Here is a 24,004-nt window from a genome sequence, read left to right on the forward strand (position 1 = left end):
CACTGGATAGTGGCACTTTTTTCAGGGAAGTTGGCAGGAGAAACCTGCAGCTCAGTCTGTTTTCAGAATGAGTCATTTTGAATTAGTTCCGAGCGCTACAGTAATTTGTACAGTCTTGGATACCACCCGACAACCCAAAAGTCACATTAGCTGTCTGATATGACTATTGCAATACTTTACAGCAACTTGCTTCCGTGACCACCTTCCAACACTTTTATTTTCCAAAGTAGTAGTGTGAGGGGTGGAAATAAGTTGTGATTGATATGAACTCTGTCAGTCGGTCCTGCCTTACCTTAGCACCGTATGTTAACTTACGCTGTCAGAAATCACAGTGGAACCTAACGGGTCTCCTAGGTCCGAGTCTGAGGTCATGTATAAATATATGTTAAAAAAAAAATACAGTAATTTGTCCTGTTCTCATATATACTCAATAAAGGAGTTCTTTTTTTTAATGATATAATTTCGCATTCTGCAGCTCAACAAAAATATTTCAGGACTGAAAGGGTTAACTGGAATGTCATAATAACCAATGTGATATTATCAGAAGCTTGTCCACATTGACTCCCATTAAAATTATTACATTTAATGTGGTGTTAATAAGCAGAGGACAACATTATAAGGACTGATACTAAGCGCTTTTGACTGTATTATCCCAAGGTTGCACAAGGGTTTCAGCCTGGCCTCTATGGCACACAGCTGGAAGTTACATTCATCTTACACAAAAGCAGTTCTGTTGTGCTAATTGTGGCTTGTGAATAACAATAACTCTTCTCTACAGATTTGGTGTGGAAAGCAGCACTGCAGACTCCAGGGGCCGGGGATTGAAATGAGAGAACGATACTGTTTAGATACAGCCAGAGAGCAGAGTAAAGGCTTAACTCAGGGCGACACTTGTATTTAAGGCGTGATAATAGAAGCCAGTATCTATTGAATCTTACATGCTGCCTTGTAATCAAGTCACTCCTTACCTGGCAAAAAGAAGCTTTAAACTTTAAGACAATGTAGCTTTGAGTGTCATTTTAATTATTATTCTTATTTCCTTGCTATTTTATGGTGATTGCGATGATAAGCGATTCTGGGTACTGTTCCTCCAGTATTGAGTTTTTATCATGTTTCTCTAAAGCTGCTTTTACCCGCATTACGCTTTCCTGGAGAATCCTAAATGCCAATAACATCCCCTACCAGGGTTGCACTTACAAATTTGGAGTAGATTACTACGGCAATATCATGAGTAGATGACTACTGCACTCTCCACAATGTGCACAAAGTGCAGAAAGACCCTTCTTATGTCGTCAGATTCTGATATTGTCTATACTGCAGGTTGTGCTAAAGAATGTCCTTTCCACGTTTCATCACAAGAGCATAAGCAGCTTTCCAGATATATGTCAAATGGGTGTCATAGTGAGATTTGTTTTTGTAGCAAGTTGGTCCCAGTGAGGGAGTTTATTATAGTATTTCAGATGGGAAATGCGTGCTTCTATTTGAAATGTATGTGGGCTGGACTTGCACAGATATTGATGCTAGTGATTGCTGCAGGTTTAACCTATTCTATTCTGTCTATGCCATCCCTTTGGGAGATAAAGATCAGGCCTGCAGGTCAGAGATCATCATTTATTAACAAAGGCTTTGATTCAGCTTGGAAGTATTAACGATACTACAGAGATGACATAATGGATATTGACAGAGAACACGCAAGTTCATTAAGGTCAAAATTAGTACAGGCGGCAGGGATGGAATAATTCGCTACAAATTAACTTTCATAGACAAATGTGTAGTTTGAGTGTCGCTGGATAAAACCATGAAGCAATACCTTGCTTTCAGTTCAATTGATCCCCAAAGTTCGATATTAGAGAAACAGAAACTCAAAATCACTCAGAAAGATTGTAAAGATCAGAAAAGGTAAGGGAGAAATGCAACGGCAATGTTTAATCTGTAAACCAACAATCATTTCCTTAATTTGATTTATCATATAGTATTTAATTAAGTGTGGGAACAGGAAACGTGGGAGTAAAGATATAAGCAACTCATTATTCAGTGGTTATGTCTTCCCTCATTCATTATTTTAACATAACCCACTTTGAACCATCGTGTATCCTCTATATGTGTTATTCCTCCAAGTAGCATTTCATATTTTACTTAGAGTAAAGTCCTTTAAATAGCAGCGAGAATAAAGTGACACCACTAACACTTTGTAGCAGTATGGCCATTCAGGACAGATAAGGTTACTGCTTCAAAACACAGTGCAAAGCACAAAATTTGCTGAAAGACTTCATAAAACTCAGTACAAACAGAAGCTCTTAATTATGTTAACACTCATAGGATGAGCATTTATTAAGCAAGGCTATATTTTGCTGCCCTCCCCTCCTACAGTAAGAACAGTGTATCTAACTACAGCCCAGGATGCTGCATGTTCCCCACGTTGCCTTGCTAATGAGCCAGATACAGTGGGCTGACCAGACACAGGGGGCCCCGTTCCTGACAGCGCTCTATGCCTTGGGCGTCTCTTTTGATCTGCTCACTTGAATAACCCTGTATTATCTGTGCGCAAAACATCATTCAGATTAATGGCACGATCCTTTGGAGAAAATAATTAGAGACTGGCGAGCTTTTGAAAAACCCCAGGTTTGTATTCTGAGCTCCTTTATTTTTGAAATGGTATTATTATTGGGCTCCAGTCAACTGGAAATTGGCACAGCTTCTGTATTCAGCATCGCATTCTTTAATAGCTGTCATCATCAACAGACGTGTGCGTTGATAACAAACGTACATAAGCAATCGGCAGATTGCACCCTTCTTACCAGTGGCTAAGCTCTCCAATTAAAGTATGTTGTTAACCTTTTAAAAGAGTGTTAACCAAGGCTTTGGGATATTTAATACCGTTGACATGTTCAGTATATTTAACATCTTACATGCTTGGTATCCTGTTTTGTGTCTCCTCTCTATCATTCTCTATGTCGTTATCATTTTTACCATGTTTACTAACTAGTCCAGCAGCCACTGGGTTAGCTTCTAAACAGCCTGATGAAATTGGTTATACTATTCCCATGGTTATGCTATGCATTTATCATAGTTTACCCTAGTTTGCCATGTTTATTCATTTGCTTTACTCTACCTTGCTATTCTTTCCAGTGCTATGCTTTACTGTGCTTTCACTGTGCTTTATTACACTTTGCTATGTATTTGATTAACTTTTATAAGTGAACTTTGGAAACTGTGAGTTTGTAAATGGAAAATCTCTAAATAAAATTCCAGTTTCCAGGGGGTGTGAAATTAAAGTTGCACATCCTGAGTGGTAGTTTCTCAGTGGTTGAAATAAAATGGTTTTGCTGGTATATTTAACATGGTAAACCATGACCTGGACACAAGCAACAATTAAGAATGGCAGAGACCACACATGACAGGATATTAAACAGGTAAAAGATCACACACCCCCTTCTTTATTTTTGTGCTCAAGGTGTTTTGGCTCATCTTATTTTTTTGTAGCTTTTAAGCAGAAAGGGGCTTTTTTAAAAAAATGCTTTGCTGTAGGTTTAGTAATTTTAAACTACAGCTGCTTCCTGGAACCTGGTTATACAGAGTGAGCCTGCAAGGTGTTTAAATTGTTCTGAAGGGAAATGTTTACGGACACTTTAGGGTTACCATATGACTCCATGTACACTGGGCCAGTTTGGGCAGTGCATTCTGGTACATTTTACATCTCTAGGGTTCCTTTTGCAACAGGACTACCCTTACCAGAACGCACTGGGGTGCGAGTCCCAAACTGTCCTTGTGTACATGGAGTCACATGGTAAACCTAGCTTTACCCTTTATTTGCAACAGAGTCTGTTCTCTGTTAAACCACGTCAACAATGTCAATAAATAGAGCTTGACACAGTGAGTAAAGAGAAAAAGAAAAATGCCAAAACGTAAATGTACTTTTAATTATTATTATTATTATTATTATTATTATTATTATTATTATTATTATTATTATTATTATAATACAACCAGGAGTGTACAGAAATTTGCTTAAAACAAACAAACAAAAAGATAATACAGTACTAAGAGTGAAAGGATGGCTATTTATATAATCATTAAAATAGCCTATATTTAAATGGTTTAATTAGTCTTATTAATAATTTAACAATGTATCCCGGTTTTAATCTTTGAAAATCTGGTCACCCTCTATCTAGCCCAATGGTTTTCAACCTCGTCCTGGGGACCCACTGTCTGCTGATTTTCATTCCAACTGATCTCTCAATTATTTAACTAGACCCTTAATTGAAATGTATAATTTGCTTAATTAAACATTTTTACTTGTTTTCAGCTCTTAAACAGTTGCAGATTTCAAGTTAACTATAACAAGCAACTGTTTAAGAGCTGAACACAATTCAAAAGGTCTAATGAAACAAATGATCAGTGACTGAAACTGATTTCAGGGTGATACACCTTTTTTTTTTAATTTAGTGGTCGCCAATTGATTTTTCCCAATTTGAAATACCCAGTTGTATTTTTAGGTTCAGCTCACTGCTACCACCCCTGCGCTGACTCGGGAGCGGTGAAGACGAACACATATGCTGTCCTCCAGAACATGTGTCATCAGCTGACTGCTTCTTTTCACTCTGCAAGCCCTCCATGCAGCCAACCCAGAGCTACAGCATTGGAGGACGGCTTACAATGAATCCGGCAGGCGCCCGGCCAGTCCACAGGGGTCGCTGGTGCACGGTGAGCCTAGGACACCCTGGCTGACCTAAGCCCCCTCCCGGTCGGCACTCGGCCAGTTGTGAACTCTGGGAACTCCTGTCCACGGTTGGCAGTGGAATAGCCTGGACTCAAACCAGCAACCTCCAGGCTCTAGGAAGCATCCTGCTGACTACATTAAAAGCATTGTATGGCTTGGAATGGAAATCACAGGGGTTTCCACTAAAACACGAATCGTATCTGAGTCTGCTTTCACATTATAGGCACAAAAATTTTGACTTTCTGGTAAGAATGAATAAACTATAACCTTGCTCTTCGTCTATGAATGTGGGTGTCTAATACAATTTTAATTTGGTTGGATTCATTGAGCTTTTGCTCCAGTATAAAAAAATAAAAAGAATGCACATTCAATGAGTATCCAAGCATGTTGATAAAAATAAACAGTTCTCTGTTTTATCGCATTAAGGTGGCTGTTCATTACTCTTCTTTGCACTATATTTAATCAGAAAGCATGCCTTATTGGCTCCCCAGTTTGCTCACACCAGCCAGTGCACTTGCTTTTATGAAAGTTTGTGAGGTTTCTGCTGAGTGTCTTATTTGACAGATTTTTAAACCAAATCATTCATCCAAAATATCCAAATGCCCAGTGACTATTAACTGATCTATGATCAAGGGAACCTAAGAATTACAATGAGATATGAAGAGTTATTTTTTGGGGATCTGGATTTAGGGAGACAGTACATATAAAACAAATTAAATTTTTTAAAGAAACCATACTTTTGAATATTTATTAACACATTTCTTTATGTGAACACTCAAGATCATCACTGGTAATCAAAACAGAAGTGCTATTTAATACAACCCCCTGGTCCTGTCGCATATTAAATCAATTGCCAGGTCCTTGCTTATTATTCAAGTTTAGTCGCAGTGATTTTTCAATCTATTTATAACAGGATGTGGATTCTGGACAGAAAAATAATTGATGAGCCTTTTCCTCTCCATGTCCCTGTCTCTCTCCCTCTCTTTCTATGTTTCACTCTTTTACCAACATCATTTCGACTGCCTCCACCCTGGCTGAGTTCATGCCAGTGTTTCGGCACTAATGAACAAACCATCAAACTCTTTCCTGTCCCTTTGTTTGTAACCCCTACATGTTCAATTTGTGTTCTCATGTTACTGCTCGCCCTTCTCAATCACTTCATGCTAATTGTGCCCCTTCCTCTCTAGCTCTTTTTCTGCATGCGATTGCGTGTTGTTGTTCACGTTATGCATACACTATCTGATTTCACCTCCAGCTTGGATTAGCTACACAGATAACATTGAAGGCCCGGTACAGCACCACAGGCCCTGGTGTAACAGTGATTTTTACATACCCTGCTGTTTGGATGATTCATATAATTGGTGCTTTATTTTAGGTGGGCTGATGTTATTTAGTTTCTGAGTAATTATCATTAAGAAGCATTTGACAGCAGATATTAAATCAATCACAACACACCAGTTTATTAATGCGTTGATTTTAAAACAAGGAAACCTGCTCTTCCCTGCATTTACAATTGAGTATCAATCAATGGCAATTAAGCTACACACTGTTTAAAAAGCCAACTCGAAGCAAATTCTCCTCTCATCCAGGATGCTGACGTTTTTACTGCTGTACCGAGTATATATACAGTACTGTGCAAAAGTTTTAGGCAGGTGTGAAAAAATGTTGTAAAGTAAGAATGCTTTCAAAAATAGACATGTTAATAGATTATATTTATCAATTAACAAAATGCAAAGTGAGTGAACAGAAGAAAAATCTACATCAAATCCATATTTGGTGTGACCACCCTTTGCCTTCAAAACAGCATCAATTCTTCTAGGTACACTTGCACACAGTTTTTGAAGGAACTCGGCAGGTAGGTTGGCTCAAACATCTTGGAGAACTAACCACAGTTCTTCTGTGGATTTAGGGAGCCTCAGTTGCTTCTCTCTCTTCATGTAATCCCAGATAGACTCGATGATGTTGAGATCACGGCTCTGTGGGGGCCATACCATCACTTCCAGGACTCCTTGTTCTTCTTTACGCTGAAGATAGTTCTTAATGACTTTCGCTGTATGTTTGGGGTCGTTGTCATGCTGCAGAATAAATTTGGGGCCAATCAGATGCCTCCCTGATGGTATTGCATGATGGATATGTATCTGCCTGTACTTCTCAGCATGAGGAGACCATTAATTCTGACCAAATCCCCACCTCCATTTGCAGAAATACAGCCCCAAACTTGCAAGGAACCTCCACCATGCTTCACTGTTGCCTGCAGACATTCATTCGTGTACCACTCTCCAGCCCTTCGGCAAACAAACTGCCTTCTGCTACAGCCAAATATTTCAAATTTTGACTCATCAGTCCAGAGCACCTGCTGCCATTTTTCTGCACCCCAGTTCCTGTGTTTTCGTGCATAGTTGAGTCGCTTGGCCTTGTTTCCACATCAGAGGTATGGCTTTTTGGCCGCAAGTCTTCCATGAAGGCCACTTCCTGACCAGATTTCTCCGGACAGTAGATGGGTGTACCAGGGTCCCACTGTTTTCTGCCAATTCTGAGCTGATGGCATTGCTGGACATCTTCCGATTGCAAAGGGAAGTAAGCATGATGTGTCTTTCATCTGTTGCAGTAATTTTCCTTGGCCGACCACTGCGTCTACGGTCCTCAACGTTGCCCGTTTCTTTGTGCTTCTTCAAAAGAGCTTGGACAGCACATCTGGAAACCCCTGTCTGCCTTGAAATTTCTGCCTGGGAGAGACCTTGCTGATGCAGTATAACTACCTTGTGTCTTGTTGCTGTGCTCAGTCTTGCCATGGTGTATGACTTTTGACAGTAAACTGTCTTCAGCAACCTCACCTTGTTAGCTGAGTTTGGCTGTTCCTCACCCAGTTTTATTCCTCCTACACAACTGTTTGTGTTTCAGTTAATGATTGTGTTTCAACCTACATATTGAATTGATGATCGTTAGCACCTGTTTGGTATAACTGTTTAATCATACACCTGACTATATGCCTACAAAATCCTTGACTTTGTGTAAGTGTACCTAGAAGAATTGATGCTGTTTTGAAGGAAAAGGGTGGTCACATCAAATATGGATTTGATGTAGATTTTTCTTCTGTTCACTCACTTTGCATTTTGTTAATTGATAAACATAATCTATTAACATGTCTATTTTTGAAAACATTCTTACTTTACAGCATTTTTCACACCTGCCTAAAACTTTTGCACAGTACTGTATATAGAATTTCATATGGGCTTTTGTAAGATGCAAGCTGGTCTCCAACCACTAAGAGTCGATTTTCTGATCGCTCTGATTTTAATGGGGTGAAAATAAACTTGCACCATAAAGCATGCTATACTATATTTCTTAAAATATTTATACATTCAGAAAGTTTCTGAAATAATCATTTTTCTATATCACAGTTTGTGTTATATTGTGTTGCCATTATAAGGATAGCTGGCAATAATTAAAGATACATCTCAGTCTCTTTATTTAACTTTTTTTTTTTTTTTTTTTTACAATAAGTACAAGTTAACAATGGTGAAGACATTCACTTAAACAAACGCCTTTCTCACTGCAGCACCCAGTACTTTGGATAATCCATAATTTTTAGATGACTCACAATTTTCAAATAAAATTTGCATTCTTCTTTGCACTTGATTGAGGTTTGTTTTTCACTTGAGAATCCCTCTCACAACTCTACAACAAACTTACAACTGTATTTTTGAGAAAGTCTACCAATTTCCAATTTAAATTACATTTTCAATTAATAAAAAACACTCTTTTAGTTGTGTCCTTGTCAGAATCACTGGCTTTACACTGAAGTGTACTGTCATCACCAGTGGGTAAACATGCCAGTCTTGGAGGTCACATGGCACAGGCACAGTGGAGACAGATAGAACCAGGGCTTCCATATGTCACTGAAAATATCCCTCAGTGCCAAACAAAGACTCTCATGTGCAAACATTTATACTGTAAAAAAAAAAAATCATACCAGACAGTCTTCTTCATGATACTGTATGTCCTTCCAGACTATCTCAAGTCAAATTGAAATAAGTATGCTTATATATTCTACAACTATGATAATTCACTACACAAAATGGACGCTAAATAATTTTTTTGACATTCAGAATACATGCCAGTATATTTATAGTACATGCCAGTATATCTTTTTTTTAATTGGAATTCTAAAATGAATCGCCAAAAAAATTACAAAAGGCTGCCAAAAGGAAGTCCTTATGAATATTGTAATATTTGGAACTAACGGTCTGTAAAAAGCACCAGGCAGTCAGAAATCGGTGTGGGTTGTGGCCAGCAATTTATTGATGCATTAATAAAACAGTAGATACCATAATGCTGTTATTCAGAGAATTACTTAGACATGTTTACTTCTAGCTACCCCTTTAAAAATGACCTACAGTTTCTTCTGTGGTCAGTAATGAGCTAAATTATTCCAAGCTACAATGCTTGACGGTTCTACCACCTCCAACACAGACATTTACAGATCCTGTGAATCTCAATGTGACGACTCCAACTTATTTTCTTTGCCCTATGTCACATATTACAAAACAAAACAGCAAAAACCTTATTTTTAACAAGTGTGCCAGTAACTCCTGTCAATGCGGTTGATTCAAAATAAAAGCCTTCATCAGTGCTCAAGCTGAAACATTTGTATACTTTACTTTTACTTTATATTAACAATGTGGTTTGTGTTTTTAAAACCTGTAAAATAACCCAAATTGGCCTAAAACAATTGTCACATGCAACTGTTCTCATGTGCCGTTCTCGTTCAATCTATTTCACAATGACTCAGGCTTTCCTATAATACCTTCTGCCCCTGCACACTGTACACTATGTCTATCTGATGCATTGGGAGATGTCATTGCTTCACCATTCAGGTTGAATCCACATGAAGCAATGCCAAGTAATCACTTTCTAGTGGAATCATTTATATATTTATTATTTTAAACAGATCTATCACTTTGTGCAATTAAATAAACAAAGGTGTTAACTCTGTAATTACAGCATTCATCTTTCATTTTTTTGACGAGAGTTCTTTTTTTTTTTTCAGCTCCTGTCTGAATGAGTCTAGCTGGATCCAGAGCTTCTGTGAGGAATTCAATTCCAGGTCTTGCTGATCACCGGAACGAGCCTGCGTGCTGTATTGATCTGCAGTTTGACTCCTTCACTTGACAGTCTCATTAATATCCGAGACAGGGCAGGCTGCAAAGCTGAGGTGCTGTCAACACCTACTTCCAATCACTACTCCTGCCTGGCTGTGTGACATTTAGACCACATCTGGAAGCATGCAGGGCTTGCAATAACTATTGACACCTTCTAATTAGTTTGGCGTTATTTCCCTGAGGAGCGCGCATTAATGATTGATTCTTATTACCACTGGGGTGGAAAATCAAGATTCTCAGTACATTATAGATATAGATATAGATTATAGATATAGATTATCCCTAGCTATCAACCCCTTACCATTCCTGGATCAAGCTGTAGAGAAAGTGGTGAAAGAGAAGTGTGGCAAAATGTAGAAAAGGATTAATCATTTTTTGATGGCCATGACTGTTATGTGACAAGCCTCAATTAATAGGAGCCACAGAAGATAGATAGATAGATTGAACACCCTAGGGCACCGAGGAAGCAGCCTTTTACTCTACATGATTGAAAGACAACATTCAGATGGTGTGTACTAGAACGAGAGATTTTCTTTCATCAAAGCAGGAAAAGGGTAAATGATAGAAATGCATCTGAACGTTTTTATTTCGGCGGATTGATTTTGATTTGAGACTGAATGTAGTCTGAAAGAAAACATTCGAGGTCCTTTACTGCCTACTACTTAGAATCCTGCTATTGAACAAGCAGGTTAAAGGAAATCTCTGGAATCTAATTGAGCATGCATTGATCGATTAATTGTCCTGGGGCCCTATTTGGAGCCTCACGTGTAGATTGTATAAATAGCACAGGCATGTTTTCAGAGGATGTGAAGGCATTTGTGAAGCTAATTCAATAGCGTCTCATCTCTATTGCCTTGGTCTGAGTGAGATGGTGGTATCAGCCCACAGTATGCACTACACCATAGCTGTCCAACCTTTCCGGTAATAAGAGTCAAAATGTCAGGTTTCAGCGAGACCCGGTTATTAATCTTGCCTTGTCTGAGGCTTTGGCGTTCCACTGCTGACATGCTGCAGGGTTCTCTAACCCTTTGTCAGCGAATAGCATTCTCACAGCTTCATTAGGTTCTGTCAGGGAGCTCCCATCTTATCATGCTCTTTGTTCAGAAACACAAACCATTTTATTTTATAGCTATAATTAAGCAACACCAAGGCTGGCTTTTGGAATCTGATCCCTATAAAGGCACATGCTACTTGAGCAATATCTTAACATAAGACTGTTATTGGATGTTTCAATAAGGGCTGTTAACTTAGAATCAAATGGTGGTGTTTCAATCAGCTCCACTGAGGCAGGCCCTAATATCAATGTTGTTTAAAAAGCAATCTGGTACGGGTATGAAATAGATTATCATAGGTAAATTTTAACTAATTTATTCTTGTTGTTTAGAATGATTTAATATATCATTTTCCGTTTCAGTCATCATGTGCTGAGGACTTTTTAAAGCTCAGAAATTAAAAGCATCCTTAAAGCCTCAATATAGCTCTTGGTATCATTTCTAACCTCCATGTTCATCAAATGACCCAGGGTGTGACCTTTAATTTGTCCCCATACAACACTTCTCGCAGTGTATGTCTCAAATGTGCCATTTTGAAAGAAGCACGTGTTATAAACTAGATTTGAAGGATTTGAGGGAAATCTTAAACCTAAAGCTACACCCTCCATCCTTTAGCTTGTCCTTGTTACTGCATTCGATAGGCATCATAAGAAAAGATATCTGTTTAATTACCTGGATAGAGCAATTTCCGCTTTCTGTTTGGCGTCATTCGAGGCCCTTTCGGCAGCTTCCACGGCGCGGTCCACCTTCTCCCGGATCTTACTCACCCGCAGTGGAATGAGGTTCTTCCGCTTGCCGCTCACCAGGATGTTCTGCTTGTACTTCCCTTCCTCCTTGGTGCCGTCGGGGAAAGTGGTGCAGCCGTAGCCGTGGCGCTTGTTGCTGACCCACTCCCCCTCGTACTTGAGCCCGTCGGAGCGCCGACTCAGCCCGAAGCCAGCCCTTTTGTCGCTCTTCCACTCCCCTATGTAGGTCTCAGTGGTGGTGGCGTCAATATCATCTTCAATGACAGAGAGGTCAGTATCGCCCTCCCCCAGACTGATGGTGGAGTTGATATCGCTGGCGGCTGAGCTGACGGTACTCATACCGGCCTCGCTGCGGAAGGAGCTCTGCTTGCTTCTCTGGCTGGCCAGCGAGCTCTTGGACTCGGATTTGCGCAGCTTCAGCCCGCTCAGTATCGACCTCCGGAAAAGTCCCTTCTTCTTGCTCTTGAGCAGCTCTGCATCGCTGTGCATGGTGAGGACGAAGCCCCCTCTGGAGACAGCCGGGCTGCCAGCCACTGCACCCCCTGCTCCCCCCACAGCATCCGGGTGCAGCGCCGTGCCGTTGCTGTGCTCACTGCGCAGGGAGTTTATAGAGGTTCGGAGCGGAGAGCGGATGACGGCTGCAATTCCGTACGGGACGCTCTGCCGGACACCGTATCCGTGCCGCATTCCTCCCACCCACTGACCCTGATAGGTACCTGGGAAAACATAAAAAAAGACCGGTGTCAGTTCAGCATTAGTGCAGTACCAGATACCAGGTTTTAAAATGAAAATCCATGTTTACTATATCATGTGATTCTTTCAATACTGCACATTTGAGCCCAATAGTATATAAGGAAGGAAATGCACAACAGGTAGAACATGCGTAATTATTTTGTTAGCTGCAACCACTTTAAAGACTAGATTTTCAAAGCTATTTACTCCACATTGTGCATATTATTGTCTGGCAGGGGACAAAAACACCATTAACCATCTTAAAACAAATAAGAAACAACTTCAGGCTGGTCAATAAATTTAAGCCCCTAAATTAAATATCAGAGTTATTTATTTATGATTTGGTTACTTAATTTGGTGCCTTTTTACCATCAGAAAAATGCTGTTAATGACAATTTGGAGTAAATAGCTTTGAGAAATTAGCCAGAAGTGTTTTTTTCTCCAGTTGTGATTTATTAATCCTCTTATTTATATTAATAAAATAGGACATTCTAAACCTGCTTGCTAAGAAGTAATAAGGTCAAATAGGCTTATCTGTTTTTCATTTTCTGCAAAGCCTCCCCCATTCCACACCTTGGCAGTGTCTGGGCCTGTCGTGTGACTCAGACCAGGTCAGCACTGAGGAATCTGACATCTTTTGTCTTTACCAGCCTGGGATGGAGGATTCTGCCTACTACTGCCTCATCGCCACTTCAGATGAAAGCCTAGTTGGAGCCTAGTGAGTGACTGTAGACGTTTGTACTCCACTCTGTCATTTAGCCATATTTCTCGATGTGTCAGAAGTAGTAAAATACCACACCAGACCTTCTGAAACAACGTTTAAAAAATTCTTACTTGTGTTTTATACTTCAATTTGAAAAATGCAGCTATTTAAACAATATAGATGAAAAGTTGCTGCTGCTTCCTGGTACGAATTACTTCAACTTCACTCTGATGGATTGACTGAAAGTAAATTGACCTACAGCACGTCTCTCGCAGTCTGATGAGCCAGAACCGACATTGTCAAATTATTCTTAATTTCGGTTAAAAAAAAAGTCAGCAAGTTAATAAAGGGGGAGCAAAGGGGGAGCAAATATATAAAGCTATTGAAAGGTACAAAAATGTATTTGAAGGCATTAGTTCCTTAGGAACATCCTGTCAATGGAAAAAAAAACTAAGGAATTGAACTGCAGTGAGATGGTAAGATCATGCACTCCCCCCACCTTACACTCATGACCTAATCATTACATACGTTCCTCCCTTCCTTCTCCCGCCAGTACTGTGGATGGTTCTTTGAGATGCACGTGTGTTATACTGGAAGTATGTCAGTACTGAAGCGGGTCTGGAGTGGGACAAGGAGAAGGGGACATCTCACATGTCTGTTGTTATTTTGATGTATTTATTTATGTTTTTATATTTTTGGAAAATTCACTCGTGGTGAAATTAGAATGTCTTTAAGAGGGGGACATAAAAAACAAAATATTCTACAATTTAGCTTTTACTGTTTTTCAGGTAAGCATTTAAATATTTAGGAACATTTGTTGTATAATCTATAGGCCTAACGTGAGATAATGATTACATTTGAATGTGATAATGCCATTTTTAATTGTGAAATATCTTTAACTACATATTTTTAGACAGTGTAATGCTGTGAAATAAAACATTTTGTGCAGTGAAAAAAATATACAGCCTTAATAACAGGATATTAAACAGTAGGAAATTCATTATTAGGAAAATGTTGGCTACAAGCCATTTAAGAAATGGCCTCTAAGCCCCACTTCCCCCTGGGATACCGACAGAAACACTCTACTGTTGCCTGGGATTTTTCCATCTATTGCTATTTGTTTATTTAATATAAGAGGTCTTGGATTCACAACATCAAATGAAGGACAGTCCTCTTGGCAGCAACCCTCAGCCTTCACTCTCTTATTAGGAGACCTACTGGAGATTTCTCAATAACAGATTTTCATTTAGAAAAGCAGGACTAATGATACAGTGTTGTGATTGCCATTTATTAACTGAACAACATGAAGGTACCTAATTCATACTAAACCTAGAAAAATAAGATTCAATTCCTGGTATTGACCTATTTTCATCACTCAGTTGACGTCACGGTTTGAAAACTGAATGATATTACATTTCGCGCGCCGTTATTCATATTTCTGTTCATGGAAAAAGCATTGACAGAGACTTATGGGATGATTCGTTTAAATTTATTTATTTATTTATTTATTTATTTATTTTTTGCAGTAGCAACATCGCTGGCAATGAAGGAAAGGTTTTATTCTCTGTACTGTTGTTTTTCTCACACACTGTCTCCCACATACTCGGGGTGGGTGGTAAAGGATAGATCGAGGTACGTGGAGGGGGTGGTGTTGGGACCATTCCTCCACCGGTCAGCTAGCTTGAGGAGCTGGGAGCTTGTCTACAGAGCCCCTGATATTCTTAAATATATTTGCAATAAAAAAAATGTAATATAAAAAATATACAGACCTTCTGTTATTACACAATAATGGAATGGCAAATAAAGCACAGCTGAGAGATGACATGAATTAATGACACCTGTTCTGAAATCATGGCTTACCGATAGAGCACTTGACTAGGGAAGTCCATTATTACCTCATAACACTTTATAGCAGAGCTGCCCAAACCTGGTCCAACTGAGCTCTCAGTTACTTAACTAAACCCTCAGTTAAACTAATAATTTGCTTAATTTCACCTTTTTATTTGTTTTCAGCTCTTAAACAGTTGAACATTTCAAGTTAACTATAAAATGTTATAAGTAACTTGAAATCTGCAAGTTTTTAGGAGCTGAGAAAAAAGGTCTAAATAAGCAAATTATCAATCAAACGCACTGCCTGGCCACTTCATAAGGACCTTTACCTAACATTAGGCCTCTGTTTGCCCTGATCACAGCCTTGATTTGACATGGCATAGACTCTACAATGTGCTGGAAGGTATCAGGTTAAGTCATTCAGTTATTATAGCTTTAACAGTAGGCATTGCCATGAGTGCTGTATTGCTGGGTAAACTACCCCACACCAGAGAAATGACAAATCCTATTGGCTAGACAGGTCCTATTACTGTGGCCAGAAAGTGTATATCACAGTGGCAAAACAAATGTTATATATAGTTGATAGGATATATGAGAATATATAACACAAGAACAGCAACGTGCACATTAACTCAATGAGAGACGTGTTTTTATTAGTAAAGTTATTGACATAATTTGTAATGTTGAGAACGTTCCCATGTCTTCTGCGGTGGTGCTGAGGTAAGTGCGAAATCAGGCAGCAGTTGGTTTGCAAATAATGTCAATGCACGTAAGAATCATGTTACCAGAAAATCATGTTACGCATCTATGAATGTACAAGCACACAGCAATTAACCTGCATTAAGAAGCCTAGCTCTGTAAGGCTCCAACATATTACCTCCAGTATTCAATAAAACAATGGTTAAATACCAAGTGAGTCAAGCTCACATTCTTGTTGTCTTTGCTTAATGTAAAAAAGCATACCTGAATTTTTGCAACTCTGATAAAACTGCTGTATATCTTGGCAATCATTTTTACAAAAACCAAACAAGCAACTGAAAGAAAAACACAACAAAATAAAAAAGGCAAGCTTTTTCTAAACGTGTGTCATGCTGCAAGTACAGTACAGTGTCAATAGCAGGCTTGTAATTCTGTTTTTGCGCTTGTTTTCATATTGAACCAGATAGCTGTTCTACTCCAGTGGTTTCTTGGTGAGTCACAATGAAAACAAGGCCTGGAACTATACAACACCAATCACTGAGACCAGGCCTTTGTGCTTGTGGTATTAATGTTATTGTGTAATGGCTGGTTCCTGAAGCCCAAGTAAAGGGGATATTTGTCTAACAAAGAATTCAACTATAATATTAGTACATTTTAAGTAAACTGCGATAAAATGTTGATATCTGGTACTACTTTAGGTTAAAGGAGTTTGTATGACTTATTCTCAGGTTAGCTGTTTGTAATTGCACTTCCTGGGTTATTTCACCTCAGCAGTATAAAATGGCTCAAAGCATATTACTGGCTCAAAGCATGCTAGTCCAAAGGGGGAAGCAGCTGACTGGTTATTGACAAGAAACAAACCAGTAAAGGGGTGGGGATAATTTCACCCTCCAGCTAAAATGACCCAGGAAGTACAGGACAGTCTAAATAGAGATGTATTTAACCTAGAGAGGTACCAGAAATCGTACATAATGAATGGCAGTGCTTTGGGGGTTATGGAACTAATTTGTTAGCTACAATTACTTTAAAGGAAGGCTTTGCTGTATAGCAGACTACTGTGCCACATCAGTCTTACAAATCGCTCCCCTACTTTGAGATATTTAGACAGCTTGATGGAAAGGATATATGTAAGTACTCTGTTTACCTGGAACCCAAACATGGATAAGCATGTTTGGCAACAAATTACTTAAAGTAAAATGAAACTACAGTATAGATCTAGCTGGTAATACCGGTGTTTACTCTGAGTCTTATTAAGGTGTGCTGTGGCAAAGACAAAGTGTTACAATAGGGCTCCCTGGGATACTACAGAGTGAGTGATCTACAGGAGCTATCCATGGTGCTGAAATTGGCCTTCAGGGATTTTGCCAGCTCAGAATTATCACTACCCATTTATAATCTGTGGGTGTTTGTAACTGGCTGTGAAACCCATTTCAATTTGTAGTGTTGTCATGTCACTGGTGTCCTGCCATCAGTGTACTGCTTAGCAACGGGTTAGCAGCACATGGCGACACACAGTTTCAGCATTCTGTTTTGACCAAAATATATTACATATGATGTTGTTTTATTGTTCAGAAAGCTATTATTTAAAGAGGTTAGCCTCCTTAATTTCCCCCAACTAAAATAAGGCCTTCCCAGTGTTTTTTTTCTCATAGTTTTACAGACAGAAATACCCTAAAGAGACTTGTTCTCACTTCAAGATTTTCTAAGATATATAGAGATGATTTTCATTCCATGGTAGCGGAAGTGCTTTGATTTAATGATCTCAACTCTTTTTAATGGTTTCATTGTTTAGATTAGTTAATGTTTAGATTAATTGACATCAAAGTTCCCAAATTCCCTGAAGCTAATAAGCTACAATAATGTTTAGTTTAAAACAAAAATATAAATCGCTACCGTACTGTAGGCTTTTGTAAACTTTTCTGTATATTTTTACGAGAATGCAACATTCAATTCCGACTTAAAAAGTAACCTTACATGTATTTAAAAAACTGTTAATGAAAATGTGTGGGGCACTACTTGAAGTACAATCCTAACATTCACTTGTAACCCAATCACACTATACACAACTGAAATGTTCTAGTATCAACGTAATATACATGTACTTGTGACAGGATGAGGTGAATGTAATAGATTGGTAAATATATTGGTGGGGAGAATCTGGCTGGATAGGGTCTTTGATGGGCTGACCAGTTATCTGAGTTCCATTTGCAGAGGCACGTGGAGAAATAAAGGCAGCAGGAATTCCAGTAGCAGGGTAGCCTGCAAGAGCAGCTTGTGCAGAAATGCTACAAGGGGAGTTGATCAAAGTACTGACTGCCTGAAGATTTCAACCTTTTTGTTTATTTCCCAATAGCAAACAATAAAGGTTTGCAAAAAAAAAAAAAAAAAAAACTCTGCTTTGTGCGATTATCTGCTTGCTTCATTGTATTGTACATTTGAACATGTCTATTTTTGGAGTTAATAAAAAGAAATAGTTCCATTTTAAAAAGAATCTATGAATGAGGATGAGATTTATTAAACATATTCAAGATATTTGAGATATTTTAACACTGTTATTTTATTCCACAGTAGGATCAGCAAGTACAAACTACACTTATTGTAATAAACATATGGATTTTTAAGACTCACATACTCAAGTTAACTTGGGTATGTGTGACTGATTGAGTAGTCTGTTGGGTGAACCATTTGATTAACTAATTCCAACTGTCATTTAAAAATACATGCCTATAGTTTTAAAAGGATATTAAGCAAAGCCTATGACCGTGGTGCATTTGCACTGAAGCCAAAAAGTATGTTCTCCCATGAATTATTAAGCATGTTCCTTTTCACAAAGTCAGCACTTGCAGTGCAGGTAATTATTTTTTTGTACAGGGAAAAAATTCCAGATACTGACTGTGTAAGAAAGCAGTAAACAAGGTTCTTTTTAAACTGACTGGACCATAAAGAAATGCAGTAAAAACATATATAAATGAAATAGACTACAGAAAGCCAGTCTTTATTAGGTGATGTAAAGATGTTTTTCTTTTTTACTGAATGTAGCGCTCATGTGTGGCTACAAACAAAAATATATAAAAATATTGACCTCTACACCTCCACACTTAAAACACAGTTTTCAGTCCTGGACCAGAGACAAAAAAATAAAACTGCTGAATTGTGCCAAACTGCTTGGTGGTTTTGTGGATAAAGATAAGCTGAGGCAATCAAATCACTTTAACTACAGACCTGATTGGAGCCCAGGCTTCCATAGTTCCATTAACATGCAAACCAGACCTTAGTTATGTATCACTGAATTGGAATTCCTATAGCTGTAAAGGCTATACAAGGCTCTGCAAGCTGACAATGTAATGAGTTAATGGTGTCGGCTTGCCACTGCACAAAGCTAGCTGCTGTGAATCTATATTCCTATTCTACTGTGGTAAGATCATTTCTAATATATTACCGTGCTTCCAATACTTTATCCACATTACCCAACTATTGCGCGATGAATTTATAGTGAAACCTTGTGATTGCCATTCATTTAATTCACCATCCCGGTTTTAGCTCTTAATGGTCACATTATTTAGCTAGTATTACAGTTGAATTATGCTACTGCTATTCTTACAGTGGCTTTTAAAAATAACCAGGTAACAAAATCACTATGAGAACTGTGCACATCTATTAAAAGATAATGCTGCATAACCATGGCTACAAATATCAGTTGTCTTTACTACAGTTGTTCATTGGTTTGATTTTTGGTGTTTTTTATAAACCACTATAAGGATAGAGACACCGTTAGTGAGAAATAATTTTTAGAGTAAGCATCTTAATAGAAAGAGTTACCCAAGGATAGCTAATTATATTGTTTCAGTGCCTTTGCCTTTGCATAAATAACATATTAGTATTTAGATTTGACTGCTGGTTTGTGTGGAGTTATCTTTCCTATACTACTAGGGCGGTCTGCCGATTTGAGTGGCGTTATCTTTCCTTTACTGCTAGAGGGTTCTGCAGTTTTGAGTGGCGTTATCTTTCCTTTACTGCTAGAGAGTTCTGCAGTTTTGAGTGGAGTTATCTTTCTTGTACTACTAGAGGGGTCTGAATTGTAAGATGGCTTATCTTTCCTAGATCTTCATACTGGTATGCAGTGTTGAGGAGATAAAAAATGTTGCTGAAAAGATCAATGTTCCTTGGAAATAGTATTCACTTCCTGAACTATAAAAGCAGATTTTGAAGGTGCCATTTACCACAAATCAAGTTCCCCAGCAATGCTGCAATTATATTCTGGTAGAGGTGGCTACTTTCAAGATGATATTGCACATGTCCACTGTGCCACAATTATGTACTCATAGTTTAAGGAGTATGACAGAGTGTTAAGGCATCTTCCGTGACCATCACAGTCCTACCTCTCTGCACCAATTACATGAAACATTATTGACTGAAAGGATTCCATTCTTCCAGGCACCTTGTGGAGTCAATGCCACATGTCAAGCAATGTGAATAGGGGCCCAACTCGATATTAGGTGCAGGCCCTAATAAAGTGTACAAGCAGTGTAACGTATATACTATATGAGCTAAGTAAACATTTCAAGAAGTGATTAAAAATGTGCTTTACTGGTACCAATTTACAGGAAATATAGGAAATAGAGTATTAATATAGCTGATATTTCCAACATGGGTTATTGTTGTACATTTAATCGTGTTACTTTAAATCTGGTTTATATTAACCTGGCTGGGTTGTGGTTATTGCTGTATTAGGGCCTAGTTAGGCTATTCATGCTATTCAGCTAGGCTGACAATTGCTTTCAATGTTATAAAAATGCAGGGTATTTTACAGAAAGGCTTTGTGGAGCTCTCCTTATGGTTCTGTGAATCTGCTGTGCTGGAAACTGGTGCAGTTGGCTTGAGACCAGGCTAGTGCTGCAGCGCAACACTGGAATTGAGATGCCTGCTTTAATCTTCAGATTCTCTTTCTCTTTTAAAACAGTGCCTGTGAATTTCTGATGCTGATGAGGGACAATGGAACTGGACAAATGCACCTTGCTCTTAACCTGAACACCCCCTGCCTCTATCTTTGTGTCACCACCAAATTGTGGGGTGGTGTTCATTTAGTGATATGGATCAATAGTAGACTGGATTTGAAGCCAGGCCTCCAGGGGTGAAAGGTATGAGGAGCTGCTGAATAATTCCTCCAGGCTATCCTTTCTTCTGGCACTGTGTTGTTTGCACAATGACAGCTTTCCTTCCACACACAAACGCAGTGTACTGTACATACAGTACAGAACCATATGTGTATTGACAGAATCACATTTCTTGTCTTTGTGTGGCTAGACAGTTAGTCACATAGGCAGGAGTGGCAAAAAGCACATAAAGAAAAATTAACAACCTTTACTGCTAGAGGGTTCTGCAGTTTTGAAAAAAAGAAAAAAGGTTGGTAGAAAAAGGGAAAAAAGGGAAAAGATGAGAGGGTGGGGGAGGAGAGGATCTCAGACAATGTGAGCTCTTAAGTGGGAAAATCTTCTGATATCGCGGTGCTGTTTTGTTAATTGCAAATAAGCTATTTGGTATTAGTTTTGCTATGGCTTTTTGCTCTCCTTTCATTTTACTGAATGCTATGCATGCGTGTAGTTTTGTGGTCACGTTGATTGAAATGCAATGAGAATGGAGTAGGTCGAGACCCGTTGTATAGATCATGTTTAGACTTTTGATCCATTTCATGTTATTACCAATAGTGGTGATAAAATGAAAAAGTACATTTCCATGAGCAACCACAGTAATTTGAGAATCCTACGAAGTAATTATTCTGTTTAATCTCTCTTGTATCTATGGATACTGCATGGTTCGGTAAGCAATATGCAATATTAAGAGTGCTACTACATGGATTAGGGTGTTATCTTAACAATCATGTGTTTTATTAGTCTCTCTCTCTCTCTCTCTCTCTCTCTCTCTCTCTCTCTCTCTCTCTCTCTCTCTCTATATATATATATATATATATATATATATATATATATATATATATATATATATATGTTTATACAACTTCTTTGCTGTTTCTTTTATTTTCTAGTGGAAAGTAGGTCTGGGAATTAGCAAACCAGGTTGTCCTTTTTAAGATGCGCCAAACAGTGTTTTAGACATAACCCTATGACAGGCAACGCATCAATATGACATAACCTGGGGTATAAATACATTGTATTTATGCTTACTCTTAGGGCCCCAATCCTAAAAGCACCATGATTTAGCAGGCACTGTTTTTGTTGACAATATCAAAGCTGCTAGACCATTTAAACGGCTAGAGCCAGTCTGTGCCTGGAGAAGTTCGAGTGCATGTCTGCCATGTCAGGCCTTAGCATGTAATTAACGGGAAAGTAGGCAGTCTTTTGGCCTCCTTCTCCCCTCTCCCTGATGACCACAGCATAGGCCACAAGACACACAAGGGCTAGCTTGCAACACAGGGGAGAGGCTCACACAGAAGCAGGGTCTCTTCCCACAGGACAAAAACACAAAAAACCCAGGGAAACAAGTCTGATTAAAATGCTGTCAAGGAGCAATCCAAGACAGCTGGGGTGGGGGCTTTTATTTTCTCAGTAATACCTACAGCTTACTTATAGATATTTATGTATGTGACCTAAAGGGGCCTCTAGATCGTTGCAATAGGGGTTGTTAATTAAATATCAAGAAGTCTAGTCATGTAACATTGCTCATATGCTATTACTTTCATAGCACTCCACTTATAGAAGTAGTTAGGAAAGCATGGCACAGGATAATAAGGTTTATTTGGATTGTACTGTTGAGATCTTGTCAGGAATGAACCGGTTTTAATAATAACAACTGAAAAATAGATCATTTGGACAGCCAATGTTTTTTTGTTTTTATTATTATTATTGCTCATGAACAGTTATAGTGTAATTTATTATTCATTGAATATGTATCTTTTTGTTGTTGATGTTGAGCACATATATATATATATTCCATGCAAGTGAATAAGACACACATGAACCAGTGTATTGAAAGCAGCCTCACATCTAGGCCAGTTAATTCAGGATTTTATTAAGTAACAAGAACCAGGCTTACCTCCGTCAGAGTAGGTCTCAGTCCCGTAGCCGTCTTGTAGCCCGTTGTTCCAGGTGCCTTCGTATTTGGCCCCATTGCCCGTGCTTTCACGTACCCCATAGCGTCCCTTAAATCCATGAGTCCATTCGCCTTTATATACCCACTTCCCTTTGCTCTCCACCCCGATGCCATGCCTCTTGCCCTGTGCCCAAGTCCCTTGGAAAGTGTTGCCACTCGGCCATGTGTAGACTCCCACCACCTCAAAGCCATGACTCCAGGACCCTGAATACTCGCCCTGTCCCTTGGGGCCAGTGCAGATCCCGTGGCCGTGAGCCTTGCCATCCTCCCAACCTCCGCAGTATGACCCCCCATCATCAAAATTGAACCTGCCCCCACAGGACATGCATGAAATAGGTTTTGCAAATCCCCCCCAAAAAAAAAAAAAAAAAAAAAAAAAAAAAAAACTAGACAATGGGGGGAGGAATCCAGGCTGGCATTATTATCCCTTCTTCGGTCTTCTTTGATAGCAGTTTTTGTTGAAATGCATCAGACAAGCCATGCGCCTTCCTTGCAGTTGCTATACAACCCCCCCCCCCCCCCCACCCCCCCCCCACCCCCAGTGGGATGGTTTGATTGTTTTGTGTTCCGGGAAAGTTCCGGCAGCGGTCGAGGTGGTAGATCAGCAAAATTCCAAACGCTTTTAAAGATGGATCAGAATCCATTAAAAATCCATCTGCTTACTGTTAGATGAGCTGTGATGTCCATATAGCATATTGCTAACAAAAAGGAGAGAAAAAAAAGAAGCAGAGAGAGAGAGAGTCCACCAGGATTCAAAAGCCTTGCTGGAAACAGCAATGCAGTGCCTCTTCACACAGACACACACACACACACACACACACACACACACACACACACACACACACCTCAACACCAAACAACTGATGGGGGATATTGTTCTCTAATGCACAGCTCCAATCCTTCTTGCTTGACTCCCGTAGTAGATTGTGTCAATATTTCCCAGCTCCTAGACTGGAAAGAAAGGTTAGCCAGGGTGCTCCCTTATAATTCTTTATTTAGATTTCTTCCTTTACTATCTAGGGTCTCTCTCTCCCTCTGGTGTTTATAAATCCTGCTTATTAAATGAGGACTCTCCACTCTCCCCCCCCCCCCCCCCCCCCCCCCCCCCCACTCCCCCCCCCCCCCCCCCCCCCTTCCCCCCCCCCCCCCCCCCCCCCCCCCCCCCCCCCCCACCCCCCCCCCCCCCCCCCCCCCCCCCCCCCCCCCCCCCCCCCCCCCCACCCCCCCTTTGGACCCCCCCCCCCCCCCCCCCCCCC

General features: G+C 39.5%; 1 protein-coding gene across 1 annotated transcript in view; it reads right to left on the bottom strand.

Annotated features, from left to right (window-relative positions):
- The window catches only part of LOC121325485 (junctophilin-3-like), a 46,666-nt gene extending 23,545 nt beyond the window's left edge, over positions 1 to 23,121 (bottom strand). Inside the window, exons 1-2 of the mRNA XM_041267999.1 lie at positions 22,692 to 23,121; positions 11,607 to 12,396 (exon numbers count right to left, since the gene is read on the bottom strand). Coding sequence (XP_041123933.1) covers positions 11,607 to 12,396; positions 22,692 to 23,073 — 1,172 coding nt within the window. The 5' untranslated portion in view covers positions 23,074 to 23,121. The remainder of the gene's footprint in view (positions 1 to 11,606; positions 12,397 to 22,691) is intronic.
- Between the last annotated feature and the right edge of the window lie 883 nt (positions 23,122 to 24,004).

Source organism: Polyodon spathula, chromosome 13 (assembly GCF_017654505.1).
Source record: "Polyodon spathula isolate WHYD16114869_AA chromosome 13, ASM1765450v1, whole genome shotgun sequence".
NCBI classification, from domain to species: domain Eukaryota; kingdom Metazoa; phylum Chordata; class Actinopteri; order Acipenseriformes; family Polyodontidae; genus Polyodon; species Polyodon spathula.